At 44.5% G+C, this 17,388-nt stretch overlaps 1 protein-coding gene across 2 annotated transcripts in view; it reads left to right on the plus strand.

The window, feature by feature from the left end:
* Positions 1–17,388, plus strand: part of Rapgef4 (Rap guanine nucleotide exchange factor 4) — a 290,360-nt gene that overhangs the window by 73,789 nt on the left and 199,183 nt on the right. For both annotated transcript variants that reach the window (XM_021194039.1, XM_021194040.1), the window contains exon 4: positions 1,219–1,365. In XM_021194039.1, coding sequence (XP_021049698.1) covers positions 1,219–1,365 — 147 coding nt within the window. The remainder of the gene's footprint in view (positions 1–1,218; positions 1,366–17,388) is intronic.

Consider the following 17,388-nt stretch of genomic DNA (forward strand, 5'->3'; position numbering starts at 1 on the left):
AACATTCTCGCCAGTGTTGCATGTAGAGAGGAATTGGTTTTTACTACTTCTTTAGTAACTTTCTTGATCACAATTTATAAGCAGCTTCTCATGCCTTCTCCAGCATGTTTTTCCTCTGTTGTGGCTGCGGGAGGCAGCATGATATAAAAAGCTTAGCATCTCTAGTCAGAAAGACTTAGAACCTGGCGCCATGGTCCCTTTAATCCCTGAACCGAGGCCTTGGGGAACTCGCTGCTTGGCCCTTTGGGTTTGCAGATACCGTACCAGCCCTGTTCCAATTTGCTACACATTGTGGTCATTCTTTCTCACTAAAAAAAAAAAAAAAAAAAAAAAGATTATTATTATTAGCATTATTCAGAGTATCTAGAAATATCCTAGTGATCCCAGTGTGAGAATGGAGGAGTAAATACATGGTGACGCAGCCACAGAATGCAAACCTGCTTCCCTCCAAGAGGAAAAACACTCACTGAGCTGTGTGAGAACACGGGCCACTCAGAGATATTTACACTGGTCAAAAAAAAAAAAAAAAAAAAAAAAAAAAAAAAAAAGGACACACACAGATTACAAGCTACCGAATGCCTGTTTCTATGCAATGTTCCCTTACAGGCGAAACATCTTTCTGAGGGTGGAATCAGTGTGGCGACTCCCTCGGATGGGAGGGATCTGATGGGAGGGTCNTCCTAGTGATCCCAGTGTGAGAATGGAGGAGTAAATACATGGTGACGCAGCCACAGAATGCAAACCTGCTTCCCTCCAAGAGGAAAAACACTCACAGATCTGTGTGAGAACACGGGCTACCCGGAAATATAAAAACTGGAAAAAAAAAAAAAAAAAAAAAAAAAAAAAAAAAAAAAGGCCACACACAGATTAAAACCTACTGAATGTCTCTTTCTATGCAATGTTCCCTTACAGGCGAAACATCTTTCTGAGGGTGGAATCAGTGTGGCGACTCCCTCGGATGGGAGGGATCTGATGGGAGGGTCTTTACTGGATAGGGGATGCAGAGAAACTTTGGGGGTAAAAGATAGGGTGTAAGACTTGACTGGGTATCATTTACACCAGTGTGTATGCTTGCCAAAATATGCTGAACCACACAATGAAATTTCGTATTTATTTTCATACAAATTATACTTCAATTTAAATGAAAGGTAAGTCTCTCGCCCACTGCATATTTAATGTTCTAATGATGTTTTATTTTTTGGGGGGGGCGTGTCTCAGGATGCGGTGACCATCTGTACCCTGGGAATTGGGACAGCCTTTGGAGAGTCCATTCTGGATAACACCCCTCGCCATGCAACCATCGTTACCAGAGAGAACAGTGAGCTTCTCCGCATTGAGCAGGAGGACTTCAAGGCACTATGGGAGGTGAGCCCCTAGGCTTCCTGTCAGCTAATGCAGTTTCCAATGAGAGAGAGAGAGAGAGAGAGAGAGAGAGAGAGAGAGAGAGAGAAGAGCACTGCCTCGTGGATAATGGCGTAACAGTCAAGCCTTAATGTGTGCTTTTCTGAGCTGCTGGATGGCATTTAATTTTCAAAACTTGTTTTTGAAATGAGTGAGTGAAGAAGCCATTTTGACATAAGACATCCATTTTTTTTGTTGTTGCTAATTTAGTGCTTGCTCCATTTTCTGTGACTTGACATACCTTATAATTATTTCCTGAATGACCATAGAGTGTTGTATGAATTTTCTCTTTCCTATTCCACAGATGTATTCTTAACCAGGGAACAAAATACTTTGACATTTTCTTTTGCATTTTAAAAATCATTATTGACACATTCCCCGAGAAAGTGGAATGAATGGGGTTAACATCTGGCTCATTTAAATGCTTTTAAAAAATGATGTGCTCTGTAATAAGGTACGGAAAAACGGGGGGCCGTAAAGATGTTTGGTTACTTGCCAACTTCAGAACGCATAGGTGGCCCAGCAGTAGATGGATGCTGCTGGTCTCGTTGGCGCTTGCATTTACTGATGCCTCCCAGCATCCCTTGGGGCGCAGCGCTCATTTACAGGAAGTGTGAGAATCCATCATCTTATATGCAGTCAGTGGCAGATAGAGCAAGCACTCATAAAGGCCCGGCCGGGCCTGGAATCTTTTATGCTGTCCTTCCCTTTCAGTTCCTTTAGCTTTGGATTTTAACCTGTGGAGGCTCCTTGTCTTTGTCCCTGGCTCAGTATGTCCAGGAGTTAACCCATCGAGTCGGCAGGCTTTGGCACTTGTTCCAGTGTGGCTAAGATTTCAAACTTGATCTAAAAAAGAATTTTGTATAATCAAATCGTTTCCTCCAGAGCCAAACAAATGACTGATGCATTGGGGGAGCTATAGCCTGCAGGTGAGTGAGCGATGATACTCTGCCGTAAAAGTCAGGCAACGCTTCGGAAGGCCTTGCTGGTGAGGCCCGCTACTTTTATTCTTGGCGGCCGTGAATAAATTGTGGGGTTGCTTGTTTGAAATCTTTCTCTTAGAAAATATTAAAGAGCTCCAACTGCTCTGTAAAGTTCAGAGACAAAGCTCTCTCTCTCTCTCTCTTTTTTTTTTTTTTAGAAAGGAAAAGTGAAAGTCAGTTTATGTGAGGTGTGTGGGCAAAGGTATTCTGTCAATCAGACGGAGCCAGGCTTGAGGCAAATAAGCCTTTTGGGGGGTTGTCTTTCATTTTAAAGGGTAAACTGAAAAGTCTTTTCCATAATGAGAATTTGGGAAACCGACTTAAGAAAAGGAAGCCATTCCTAAAGGTACCGTGCTCCACCGTAGCCGCTCCATCCTTGGCCAGTCATTTATCAGCCTGATAGGGGAGCTTTGGGGAAACGCAGAAAAAACATTTCTTTCAGTTAGGAGCCTGCAGTGCCCTGAAGGAAGTTCTTGAGAAGTTGCTGCCTACAAACAGTAAAACAAGCTATTAGACAAAGTAATAATACAATGAGCACTTGCTTCTGGATGCGTACCCCCCCCCCCAGTCACTGTGCAGCTGCATTTGCCCCATCTTGCTTTTCTTCCGAGCCGCGTTAATGGGTACGAGCCTCGTTAATGTTAACGAGAGCATATCACTCCATCCTGGGTATCCAGTTTGTATCTCAAGGAAATTAGTGGTCTGCTACAACCCATAATACTATCTTGTGCCTATGGAGTGAATAGTAGGTACCTAGTAGCACCCTGATGTCATAACCAGAATCTATTTCATGGCTCCCCAGTTGTTCCAAATATATGTTTTATAGATGTGGGTTTTTTCCCCCCAAACCAGGGCTCAGGAAAAGATAAAACAAAACACACTCCATTGTTCTAATAAACCTGCCCTGCTTAGCTTTCTCTGCATCTCTCTTCCCTTCTCTTTCCACCCGCTTCTTGGTCTCCATCTCTCCTTTCATTGGCTTCTTTAAAAAGGCCCGGTCAGTTTTCTCTTGCCTGAAATTTGCCTGACTGTTTTCTCGTGTTGTTTCTGCTGACGCCTCTACACCAGGTTTTCTATAAAGAGACCCTAGGGCCAAAAGTTGAATCCAGTCAAGTCAAACATGCTGTTTGGTTGCCAGAAATTTCTGATGAAAGCAGCAAGCGGCTCTGAATGGCTGTCTTCCTCTCCCACAGTCCTTCCCCTCCCCCTCCCCTTCTTCTCTCAAGTGGTGGGGGTGCCTCTGGGTATCCCCACCACCCTAGCACATCAAGTCTCTGACAGGCTAGGCACTTCATCTCCCGCTGAGGCCAGACAAGCATCCCAGCTAGAAGGACATGTCTTACAGGCAACAGCTTTTGGGATAGCCCCCATCCCATTTGTTCAGGACCCACATGAAGGTCAAGCTGCACATCTGCTACATATGAATGGGGAAGCCTAGGTCCAGCCCGTGTATGTTCTTTGGTTGGTGGTTCAGTCTCTGAGAGCCCCAAGGGTTCAGGTTAGTTGACTCTGTTGGTCTTCCTATGGAGGGGCCTGCAATCCTTCCTCCGTAAGAGTCCACAAGCACTATTTGGCTGTGGATATCTGTATTCATCTGAGTCAGCTGCTGGGTATCATTAATAGTGTTAGGGATCGGTGCTTGCCCATGGGATGGGATTCAAGTTGGGCCAGTTGTTGGTTGGCCATTCCCTCAGTCTCTGCTCCCTCCCCCATGCCTGCATTACTTTAGAGAGGATAAATTTTGGGTTGAAAGTTTTGTAGGTGGGTTGGTGTCTACATTGCTCTACTGGGGTTCCTCCCTGGCTACAGGAGGTGGCCTCTTCAGGTTCCATATCTCCAATGTAGTAAGTCACAGCTAAGGTCGCCCCCATTGATTCTTGGGCACCTCCTTTATCCCGGGTCTTGATGTGGTCCTGGTGATGCCTGCAACTTCCTCACCCCTGTCGGTTGAAGATTTCCATTCATTTTCATGGCCATCTAGACATCTCTCCTGTCCTTCCCCACATCTGATCCTCAACCCCTATTCCTCCTCATCCTCTTCCCTTCCAGTTCCTTCCTTCCACCTGCCCCTTAGGACTATTTTATTCCCCATTCTAAGTGGGATGCAAGCTTCCTCGCTTGTGTCTTCTGCTTGTTTAGCTTCTTTGGGTCTGTGGAGTGTAGCATGGTACCTGTAGTTTATGGCTAATATCCACTTATAAATGAGTACATGCCATGCATGTACTGGGTTCCCTCAAGCAGGATGATATTCTCAAGTTCTATCTATTTGCCTGCAAAATTCACAATGTCTTGGTTTTTAATATCTGAATAGTATTCCATTGTGGAGATGAACCACATTTTCTGTATCCATTCTTCAGTTGAGGGACATCTGGGTTGTTTCCAGCTTCTGGCTATTATGAATAAAGTTGCTATGAACATAGTTGAGCAAGTGTCTTTGCAAACAAAGTTAGGCACCAAAACCCCAAATAATCCAACTTAAAAATAGGGTACAGAACTAAACAGAGAATTCTCAGTAGAGGAGTCTTGAATGACCGAGAAGCACTTAGAGAAATGTTCAAAGTCCTTAGTCATCAGGGAAATGCAAATCAAAACAACTATGAGGTTCTATTTTACATCCATCAGAATGACTAAGATCAAAAACGCAAGAGTTAGCACATGCTGGCAAGGATAAGGAGCAAGGAGAACATTCCCCCATTGCTGGTGGGAGAACAAACCTGTACAACCTCTTTGGAAATCAATTTGGTGTTTTTTCAGAAAACTGGGAATAGTTCTACCTCAAGATCCAGCTATACCATTCCTGGGCATATACCCCAAAGGGTCAAATTCTTTTTTTTAAACTAGATATTTACTTTATGTACATTTCAAATGTTATCCCCTTTCCTAGTTTTCCCTCCAAAAATCCCCTATCCCCTCCTCTCTCCCCCTGCTCACCAACCCACCCACTCCCACTTCCTAGCCCTGGCATTCCCTTACACTGGGGCATAGAGCCTTCACAGGACCAAGGGCCTCTCCTCCCTTTGATGACCGACTAGGCCATCCTCTGCTACATATGCAGCTGGAGCCATGAGTCCCTCCGTGTGTACTCTTTGGTTGGTGGTTTAGTCCCTGGGAGCTCTGTGGGATACTGGATGGTTCATATTGTTGTTCCTCCTATGGGGCTGCAAACCCCTTCAGCTCCTTGGGTCCTTTCTCTAGCTCTTTCGTTGGAGACCCTGTGCTCAGTCCAATGGTAGGCTGCAAGGATCCACCTCTGAATTTGTCAAGCACTGGTGGAGCCTCTCAGGAGACAGCTATATCAGGCTCCTGTCAGCAAGCACTTGTTGGCATCCACAATAGTGTCTGTGTTTGGTGGTTGTATATGGGATGGATTCCCAGGTGGGACAGTCTCTGGATGGCCTTTCCTTCAGTCTCTGCTCCACACTTTGTCTCTATAACTCCTTCCAGGGGTATTTTGTTCTCCCTTCTATGAAGGATCGAAGTATCCACACTTTGGTCTTCCTTCTTCTTGAGTTTCATGTGGTTCATGAATTATATCTTGGGTATTCCAATCTTCTGGGCTAATATCCACTTATCAGTGAGTGTATACCATGTGTGTTCTTTTGTGATTGGGTTACCTCACTCAGGATGATATTTTCTAGTTCCATCCATTTACCTAAGAATTTCACAAATTCATTGTTTTTAATAGTTGAGTAGTACTCCTTTGTGTAAATGTACCACGTTTTCTGTATCCATTCCTCTGTTGAGGGCATCTGGGTTCTTTCTAGCTCCTGGCTATTATAAATAAGGCTGCAATGAACATAGCGGAGCATGTGTCCTTATTACATGTTGGACCATCTTCTGGGTATATGCCCAGGAGTGGTATTAGTGGGTCCTCAGGTAGTACTATGTCCAATTTTCCGAGGAACCACCAAACTGGTTTCCAGAGTGGTTGTACCAGTATGCGATTCCACCAGCAATGGAGGAGTGTTCTTTCTCCACAACCTCACTGGCATCTGCTGTTTTTGATCCTAGCCATTCTGACTGGTATGATGTGGAATCTCAGGGTTGTTTTGATTTGCATTTCCCTGATGACTAAGGATGAGGGAACTGACCTGAGGGCTGTCACGGCTGCCCCAAGCCTTTTCCCCAGTTCTGTGGGCCACCGTTCATCTGTAACTTGAGAGCCCGACTTCTGATCTCTCTAGCCTGTGGTGGGGACAAGATCTAGAACACTCTTCAGAGCTGCAAGGCGGGGATTTTTTTTATCCTGACTCCTTTTATAGGTCGCGGACTGGAAACTCGTACCAAGAGAACACACTTAGGTGCTTCCTTCCCGTTGCCTGTTCATAGATCTGGGCACAGGGTGTGAATGAGATGTTCAGTCAGTGTTTAAAGCATTTGAAGTGAAAATTCAATAAGCCTCTCGTGTAGCAGCCTGTTAATCAAGGCTTTATTAAGGGGCATCCATGTGCATACACAGTGCATATAATCCCAGGAAATTGTACAAGTCGAAGTAGCTTCTCAGGGAAGCCTGAATGGTGCTTACTTTAAGGCTTATTTATTCAACAAATGCTAAGCAGCTCCCGTGTGTCAGGCATCAGTGAACAAGACTGGCGAGAGCTCTGTTCTCAGGGCAGGGGCTGCTACTTTGCTATTAGGAGGAGATGGCAAATAAATCAGCAATGTAATTTAAGAATACGATATGTCATTATCATTAAATGTTTTGTCTATTCTCTGAGTATTGGGCTATACCAAGGACATACATGGTACTAACTGCAAGCAAAATGTTGGACAATCGAATATTTTTTTCCTTCATCATGTCAGATAATACGGTTTATAATTCAGCCACCCATTGTACTGCTAAGTGGCTCTGCTACAAAAAAAATTAAAATCGAGCCTTATGTAGAGATCCAAGTTGGACATGCTAGGAACCGTGTCTGAAGGCAGGATAATGTGTGAAGGAGTCCAGATGCAGGGATGTTGCTGACCTGTGACTCGCGGAAAAGGCCCCAACCAGGCCCAGAGCTCATAGATGAGGTCTTAGAAGTGTGAGAACCTGAGTCTGGTTCTAAATGTGCATGTGCGTCTCTCTCATCTGGTCATTGACTTTGGAGGAACACTATAGGGGGTGATCTATTTTATGTCAAGAAGCATTATATTTAGCTTGGGGGGTCCTTTCAGTAGCTGTTAATTCCACTTAGAGGGGTGGTAGAAACTAAAATCGAGGTTCTTAGTTATTAGCAGATGGCACGGCCTGAGAGTAGCTAGGTACTCAGCCGCAGGAGTACTCTGCTCTCATTCCCAGATCGGAGTTGCAGCAGACAGCAAGGGAAGTCCCTCTCTTTTCCTAGGTGAGTTCCCCAGGCTTCTGCAGCTATACACTCTCTGAACCCAACCAGCAGGAAGTTTTGGAATCCTGTTTAATTCCATTGCAAGGACTCCTGCCTTTCTGTGGTCTCTGTGTTCTTAGTCAAAGAGGCAGCTCTGGGGTATTTAAAATAACTGTCACAGTGTGGCTAGAAACATTTCCCTACATCTAAGGCAGCAGCTCAAAGCTTGTGGTTTAGCCTTTTATTTTTTAAAGATTTATTTATTTATATATTTGAATACACCTTAGTTGACTTCAGACACACCAGAAGAGGGCACTGAATCCCATTACAGATGGTTGTGAGCCACCATGTGGTCTCTGGGAATTGAACTCAGGACCTCTGGAAGAACAGTCTGTGCTCTTAACCTCTGAGCCATCTCTCCATGTCCTTGTTTATCCTTCTTATATCTCACTAAAGAACGCTGATTTCTTCTCCATTCTTCCAATGTTTTGGTTCCCAGTTTATGGTTTAATTTGAGGGTGCTGGGTTGGTCCATAGGAACATTAAGGCATCTGAGTTTGCAGTAATAGCTCGTAAGAGAAAGAGAGGCAGGGGATTGGAGTGACTGCAGACAATGATATTTCTGAAGTTCATCCAGGAGAAAATTAATTTTAAAGTCTTGGGCAACCATTGTTAGTTCTTGGGACAAATATAATTTATAATTTAAACCTTTTGACACCAGTGGCATTTTTAGGCTGGGTGAGGAAGCTAAATGGCAAAGCAGTTAAGTAAAGATCTGGGAATTTAAACCAGCTATTAATAGTTGATCTAAGATTATGGGTATTTATGATGGATGGCAGCTATTGGAATAAATATGAAATTGATTTATTATCCAGTTCTATGAATCTCTTGGTGCTTACCTCCTGAGAATTTCTGAAGGTTTGGAACACTAGTTCTCAACCTTCCTAACGCTGTGACCCTTTAATGTAGTTCCTCATGTTGGGGTGACCCCCAGCCATACATTTATTTTGTTGCTGCTTGTACTGGCTGGTTTTGTGTGTTAACTTGACACAGGCTGGAGCTATCACAGAGAAAGGAGTTTCAGTTGGGGAAATGCCTCCATGAGATCCAGCTGTGGGGTATTTTCTCAATTAGTGATCAAGGAGGGAGAGCCCATTGTGGGTGGTGCCATCTCTGGGCTGGTAGTCTTGGGTTCTATAAGAAAGCAGGCTGAGCAAGCCAGGGGCAGCAAGGCAGTAAGAAACATCCCTCCATGGCCTCTGCATCAGCTCCTGCTTTCTGACCTGCTTGAGTTCCAGTCCTGACTTCCTTGGGTGATGAACAGCAATGTGGAAGTGTAAGCTGAATAAACCCTTTCCTCCCCAACTTGCTTCTTGGTCGTGATGTTTATGCAGGAATAGAAACCCTGACTAAGACACTACTTCGTAACTCTAATGTTGCTACTGTTATAAATCATAATATAAATATCTGGTATGCAGGATATATGATATGTGGCCACTGTGAAAGGGTCCTTTGACTCCCAAAGGGGTCATAACCCCCAGGTGGAGAACCATTGATAGATGACCACTGGTAATGGTAATGGGAAGGGGTGGTTTGTCTGATTTTCCTTTTCACAGTTAATGCTGTGTGTACTTGAGAGTGCTTTTGGATTTGTTCTGAGATCTTTGCAAAGCAATGGGTCCAGTGTATTCCGAGAAATGGATGGGACAGGCCTTTGCGGTCAAGTTCAGAAAAGACATTAGTAGGACACCCTTGATCCAGTGTCTACCACCTTTACCAGCCTTTCCGCTGCACAAACATCACTCTGGAATCCTTTTTCTTTTACCACGAGTCATATTTGAACATTTTCAAATAATATATATTTATGATGAAGTTTTTGAAAATTTAAAGATGGTAATGAAATTATATCATTTAAAAGTAAAAGTGGTATTTTAAATAAATTGAGCCTTCTTAATGAGGTGGCTACTTGGCTGTGATTGTTACTTGCATAGTTGTTGGTTTTCTACCCTGGTTTTATTTCAGCCAGAATAAATGGGATATAGTGATTGCCAGGGCTTATCCCCCAAATACTCCTGTGAGTTCAGGAACAGCCAAAATGATATCTCGTGTCCTTTGAGACATACAATTAAATAATAAAAATAATCAGTAGATCTGGGTGTGTGGGTGCATGTTTTAATCCCAGCATTTGGGAGGCAGAGGCTGGTGGATCTCTGAGTTCAAGTCCAGCCTGGTCTACAGAGTGAGTTCCAGGACAGCCAGGGCTATTCAGAGAAACCCTGTCTTGAAAAACAAGCAAGCAAATAAATAAATAAATAAATAAATAAATAAATAAATAAATAAATAAATACGGTTTTAGAATAGCAATCTGTAAAAAGATATTTCCCAGAGCCATGAGTGCTCCTGAAGAAAGATATTTGTGTCTCTCTGACCCCCAGTTTTTAGAGTGGTATTTTATCTAGAAGATTCTACCAGATATGTTGTCAGTTATGAGAGGCTTTTTAACTACCTTTCTCCACTGCCTTCTTTCCACACATGGGGGACAAAACTGATTCATTTTTATTAGTAATCTCACAAACCACTGTGACTAAGTGACAATGCTGTCAGTGGGCATTTGCTCCTGCCCGAATCAACTTGGTGCTCCTGTCTGTCTGTAACTGTCAAGAAAATGAAAGCCAGATACCAAAGGCGCAGCGTCTGAGGACACAGATGTCAGGAGTCATCCGGGTGGATTCCGTGGCCCCCTTCAGCATGTTCATGTCAGGTTGTCTTACTTTTGCATTCGTGATTAGCTGGGGACCAGCATTTCAGATGGTTGTCACTGGCCCAGGAGGCAGTTGTCGCAGAATCGGCACCTTATTCCTAGACAGCACTGGAGTCTGTAAGCAGAGGACCCTGCTTCTCCGGAGGCAGAAGCCTGTGCTGACTCCTGGCAGCGCTGGATTTTCTACTGTAGGGTTACTTCCCAGGCCAGAATTTTGCATCAAAGGCCCAAGAAAAATACATCCAAAAATAAACATGAAAGCCAAGACTTCATGCCAGGAACTCCAGCCACACACATCCTGTTGGCTGGGTCCCTTGTCTCTCTCCTCACAGCTCTGATTCTTTTAGACCAAGCGGAAGCCTGATCCAATGACTTGGACCTGATGCCGGTACAGAGGTCTCACTCCTCAGTCCTCAAGTGTCTCCATGGAGTGACAAAAGTTAGTCAGGTCCAGAAAGGAAAGGAGTGAAGTTGTTAGGAACTAACATTAAAAAAAAAAAAAAAAAAAAAAAGGAAGTCTTTTGCTAACTGGGACTGGCCAAGCTTTCCTGGAGAGCCTTCAGTACTGCTTCCTCCCTGGGGACGTGGAGGCTATCTGTTGGATTTGAATAGGGACCTGTCACTGATGTCCACCGTGCTGTTCAGATAAAGGCTGGCTGCTTACTGGATGTCTGAGAACTTCCCGCAACGGACGCATGCTCTACGAGGTCAGAAGGGGCTTTGATTCTTTGGTGAAGGGTGGGAGACTGGGGAAAGAGTTTGTGTCACGGCTTTGGTTTGGCTCGAGGGACCACCCTCCAGATTGTTTCTGGCTTTTCTGATTATGTTCTGCCAGAGCTCGCCATGTACCAAGGCACTGCCATAATTTTATTTCATCCTTGTGGTGTCTGTGTTGGGGGGATGGGGAAGCGTGGCGGCGGTTCGTCTTCTTTTCTGATGGCAACATGATTTTTTAATACATTTCCTGAGGATGGAGTTCATATGTAGGCAGAATTATACCGAGGACATCAATATTATAGATAGATAGATGATAGGTAGATAGATAGATAGATAGATAGATAGATAGATAGATAGATAGATAGATGCTTATCCTGTGATGTATTTGAATGACACACATTTGAATACAAACCTGGGTAAGGAAGCAATTGGAGGCTGTTGGTGTTTCTCTCTCTGGATGCCTGGTAGCTCTCAGATTTGAATTCTTTAGTGTCTATGGGAGTCCTGTTACATCATGGCTAGCTGGAAGTCCTACCAGCCCTCCTTACCCCCCCACCCACTGTGATCCCATCATTTCACAGAAGTTTCTCAGGGGATCTGAACAGATCAAGGCTGAACTGGCAGGCACTAGGCAGACCCAGCCGCTGCTCTGTACGCTGTAACCGTCCAGCAGCCACCTCTCCTAGCCTTGGCTCCTGCAGATGCTCATTTTGACAACGTACAGCTCTCCTTGGGTCTTTTAGGGTTACGCTAGACCTTTTGAAACGCTCCTGGACTGGCCTGTCTCCGTGTTGTTGATAACCCCTCCGAGCCTGTCTCCTGAGAGCAGACCTCCCAGTGGCCCTCCATAGTCACTCAGCAAAACCCCAGGACAGTGTGCCATTCTAAATATTATCAACTCCTTTATAAGAAGGGACTGTAACACACGCAACAAACGCACTTTCTCCCCACCACGTGGAGTTGCAGAACCCACTCCAGCTTTTTTTTCTGTGGTGTACAGTGTTGGAAAGACAGGAAAAAAAAAAAACAAACAAAAAAACACGAACACTAACACAGGATGCTCTGAATAAGACAAAACAAAAAGTACTTGGAGAAAGTGTGCTGAGGGTCACGGAGGAGCCCGGGAGATTGATCTCCGCCCAGGGTTCTCCTTTCATACAAGACTCAGCTTGTGGAATCTTCTGTGGCTATGTAGGCAGTTTCTCAGCCTCCCCTCAAGCATTGGGGCCAGTTAACCAAACGACAACCTTGGAGGCTTGTCTTGTCCCAGGGAGAGGGCAGGTTCCTTCCCCTGAGGTTGCATCTCTGCACTTGGGTTTTTCTCCCCTGTGGGGCCACCTAACCCCTCAGGGATCTCATGGCAGGGGTCATGTGCTGTGTTTCCAAACACTAGCTTTTGTTTTCTGTTTGGGGTCAGTCATGATCTGGAGAAATCGACTCTGAAGCTTAATGGTCCCTCAGGCAAAAGCAGTTCTAGCTGGAAAAATGTTAAGAACTTGAGTCTTCCAGAAGGAACTCGTGGTGAGGACTAGAGGGTTTGTTAAGCTCATTATGTGGAGAAAACCCTTGATCATATGATCGTCTTACTTCCCCGGGGTCCAGATTCCACAGCAGACTGGGAGCACCTGGGCGGAGAACATCTGACATCCAGGAAGACGGCAGGAAACTGGTTCACAGTGCTGGCCTCTGAGTTCTGGAAGTCTTGCCCCAGCTGACCTCCGTGACCTCAGTGTTTAGAGCAGTCTAGCCCAAACCAGTAAATGTTAGATAGACCTTCCAAGGCCATTCATGTGATCCAGTGGTCTGGCCTGAAGTGCCCATTTATTCTTGACTTAACCCGGCATTGCTGGGTGAGTTTCTGCAGAGGTCTTTGGCCCCCTGGGACCCTCACTGTGACATAGAAATCTCTGGACTTCCATTCCAGGGCACTGACTGGAGGAGGTCAGTGATGCTGGTCTATTACCTGTCTATGTGCCACTTGTTACAAACTTTAGTGTTCCTTCCCTTTCGGTTTGCAAATGAAAGAAGGCAGAACCACAAATGATATGGATGGAGAGAATAAAATATAAGCCAAGGGGTTGCAGTGCATCAAAATATATTATTTGGGAGGGAACAGGAATTCTTGGTATCTCTCTGGGTCCACATTAAAATCATCAGGGGAGCTTAAAAATAAAAATTCCCATGCCTATGCCTGCCCTGGACTAAAGAAATCTGGAGCTGTAAAAAAGGTGGCCCCAATTCTGTAGCCTCTTAAAGTGTCCTGAGTGGGACTCCAGGGAGCCCTGCCTTTGCGCAGAGGGCTTTGCCAGTCAGTCATGCTTCTCCACTCATTTCAGAGCGCATGTGGCTGGTGTGCTGGCCCAGGGCTTATGCCCTGCGAATGTTCTCTTGTTGCTCTGTTAGATTCCTAGTGTTGTTTATCCTTCCCACACAGACATGATACTTTAAAGTCTGCCAGACTGAAATGATAGCAGTGGTCAGTAGTGAAAATGTGGGGGCTATTTATGAATTATAGGTGCCTGTGTGTTGTGGTTATTAAACATGTGAACGTAAGGTCTCCCTGTTTCCCCCACCCATGACTTCACATTCTCTTGGATGTCAGCGTGGTGATGTCTGCAATGCTGGTTCACATCGGAATTCCTGGGGACCATGGTGTCCCAGTGAGAGAATAGGAAGGGATCCAAGCTATGTCTAGTGATATTGCAGAGTTTAGGGTTTATGTGTCTTCTGAGAATACTGGGAAGCTTCCACTGTCCCTGGTCTATAGTTTGAGAATGACTTCTTTAGGAAACATTGCTGGAAAAACATCATTAATTTGAAAAGTGTGCAGATTTCTAACTCTTGATAAATTTGATTATATTTTTTTCTTTGCTATGTTCTCTTTCACCATGCTATATTCTGGCTCAGCTGCATTTTTTTTCAATGACTTTCATTTTGTCACCAAAACCATCTCTTTGGCCAACATGACTATAATACATACAAATATGTGTGTATGTATATGCATGTGTGTGTAAGTGTGTATGTATATATATGCATGTATGTGTGTGTATGTGTGTATATGTGTGTGTGTGAGAGTGTGTCTGTATATGTGTGAGTATACGGATTATTACTGAAAAAAATCGTTCTTTGGCTGTTAGAAGGGCCAGACTTTCTTATTTATCTCTTTATTGTCTATATTGTCTTTCTTTTCATACCATTCATACATACAGTTAATTTTATTTAACAATTCATATAAATGCTTTATTTAATTGAGACATTTATGCTTATTAATTATTAATATACTTTTTATTTGCAAATATGTTTGACCTCTCTTCAAAATATTTTATGGGAATTCATTTAAAATCCATTAAATTCACTATAAACCTGGCTCTGCTATGGTTTTTAAAGTTTTGTTTTGAAAGCCACCGTCTTTCACCGTCTATTCATAGAAGGTTTGAAAAGTCACATGATGTCAGTGTAGTTAGTAGTAGTAATGAATTGAGTGAAGTTGAAAAACCTTCTATTGTTTCAAAACTCTCAAAGATATTTACTGTCAAATGTTCTAAGAGCCCCCCTCACCCCTGAGTTTTAGGAAGTATTTTAAAGAAGGCAGAGCTCCTTTAGACAGAGGTCCCTGGGAGCAGGGTACCAGCAGAGCTCTGGTTCAGTTAATAAGGCTACAGATGAAGGCACAGGGTGAGGTGGGGCTGGGAGGGGACCAATCAGCCCAGTTTTCCAAGTGCCTCAACATTTCAATCAGATCCTTACTATGGTCTCTACAAGGGATGCTCCAAGGAACTGATTTTCTCAAAAGTCCCAAACAAAATCCAACTTGTTTTTCTGCATCACCAAGTAGAGGTGAAAAGCAGCTGGTGTGAACTGGAAACCCAGAAGCAGTGTCACTGAAGTAAAAGAGCTCCGGCAGCTGCTAGCGAGATCGTCCCCTCTCGCCTCTTCTTGCCCCTGGGGTCACCTTGCTGTGGGCAGAAGACACCTCAAAAATGTATCCTTTAGTCTTGCTGTGGACACCATATCATTGCTGGATTTAGAGGTCACAGCATGTACCTTAACAAGCCCATTAAAAAAGCCAACTTAATGGTTAAAAAGCAGAAAAAGGAGATTTTTGTCAATGTGGCCACACTGGGAAGAGAGTTCCAGTGGCCCCTTCTACCTGACTCCCCCCCTCCCCACAACTGTCCTCACCTCCACCCTCCATCCTCAATCCCCTGCCCTCCCCCCACCCCTCCACCTTCACTCCCTTTTCACCTGCCTACTCTAGTGCATTTGTGTTTTAAATTTTATATATAAAAAAATTTAAATCTGTATATCCTCAGAAAAAAAGAAGAAAACATTTCTCTTTCCCCATCTTTGCTATCCATACTTTCACCTCTGCTCCTTCCCTGGCCCCCTGGTTCTTCCTCCCCTACTCATTCCCTCTTCTTTTTGGCATACCAGGACTTCTGGCATGACAGGCAGGTTCTGTTCCACTGAGCCACACTCTCAGCCCTCCAGCTGTTTTTGTTGTTGTTGTTGTTATTTTTTGTTTTTTTTTTCAAAAATTTCTCTGATCCTCAGACTCTTTTTAAATTATTATTATTTATTAGTATATCTAAGTACACTGTAGCTATCTTCAGACAGCACCAAAAGAGGGCATCAGATCTCATTACAGATGGTTGTGAGCCACCATATGGTTGCTGGGATTTGAACTCAGGACCTTCTGAAGAGCAGTCAGTACAACGTATGTGGATTCAGCAGACCGTAGCGATCTAGTCCAGGGGTCCGGAAATGATGCAACCTAGGGATCCGGATTGGGTCCGTTCCCTCTGCCAGTTAAAGAATGAAAAGGCAGGAAAGATTCGAGGCACAGCAGGTGGCAACAGTGAAGCCCCGAGCACGAGCACACATCACTGAGGGTGAGGAGACATACATATGCCACGGACGCTCAGAGAAAAAGGACACTCTGCAGAGCAGATGGGGACCCTCGAGGCCAAAACTCCAGCGTCCTCTTGAGGGCTAGGGGTTGTTAAGCCTTTGAGAATTTTCCTCCTTTCTTACTTTAGGTAGGGCTGGTCACCTTGAAGACAGATAGGATGGTTCATTGGTCTGCAACTGTTGTGTGGCATGTCCTCATGTGGGCCAGTCTGTCAGCAGGGGGCCTGCTGGTCGGAGACAAGAGCTATGATGCTTTTGTCTCATTTCGCCAGGTTGAAACGTTGGCTACCTTCTTATCTGGCCATGGTCCATTTCCCTATCTGTCTCCCACCAGGGAGGGAGCTTGTCTAACTCCTAGCCTCTCAGTAGGTTGAAATATTTTAAATAAACTGTGTCTGAACAGGTACAGACTTTCCTGTCATTGTCTTGTAAACAGGGCAGTGTAATAACTAGTTAGGAATAATTTACATTGTATTAGCTATTAGAAGTAATGTAGACTTGATTTAAAGCTAGGCATGGGGGCTCAGGCCTGTAATCCAAGGATTTAGGAGGTAGATTGAGTAATTTAGTAATCTTGACGTTAAAGTTAGCTTGGGCTATATAGCAAGACCCTAGCTAAAAACAAACAAACAAAAACAAAGAGCAAAAGTATTTGAGAGGCTGTGCAAAGGATTTTGCAAACACGACATTTATGCAAGAGATGAGTTTCCGTGGTTTTACGGTTTGAGATGGGTCTTAGTGTCCAAGGGATGACTGTAATGTTGGCCACTTGGAGGCTATTGCAGGCATCCTGACAGTTTGCTCCTTATATTTCAGGTTGGCTTTCCCCTACTTCTCATCCTAACTGGTCCCTTTGTGCCTCAGAGACAGCCCTGTATAAGGACTGGGAAGTTTTGTCATGGTTTTCATAACATTTTTTTTTTTTCAAATTGTGTGTGTGTGTGTGTGTGTGCTTGTCTCCATATATGTGCGTCACACATGTGTCTGCACCCACAGAGGTCAGCAGAGGGTGTCAGATGCCCTGGAAATAGAGTTGTGAGTCACTCTGTGGGAGCTGGGAACCCAACCAGGTCCCCCACAAGAGCAAATGCTCTTCACCACTGAGCCGTCTCTCCAGCCCCTGACAGCGTAGGGTTTGAAATCTTCCCATCTCTAGGGATACAGTCTTTTAGAGCCCATGGGCTTGCTGGCTGAGCAGAGCACCTAACACGCTCAGAGGTGTGACTAGCCTCTCCTGCAGCCTCCCCCGTGCCTCCCTGGCTGCCTTCCCTGATCCTGTGGTGCCTCCTCAACTCCCTTGTCTTCT

This window comes from Mus pahari, chromosome 3 (genome assembly GCF_900095145.1).
Source record: "Mus pahari chromosome 3, PAHARI_EIJ_v1.1, whole genome shotgun sequence".
Taxonomy (NCBI): domain Eukaryota; kingdom Metazoa; phylum Chordata; class Mammalia; order Rodentia; family Muridae; genus Mus; species Mus pahari.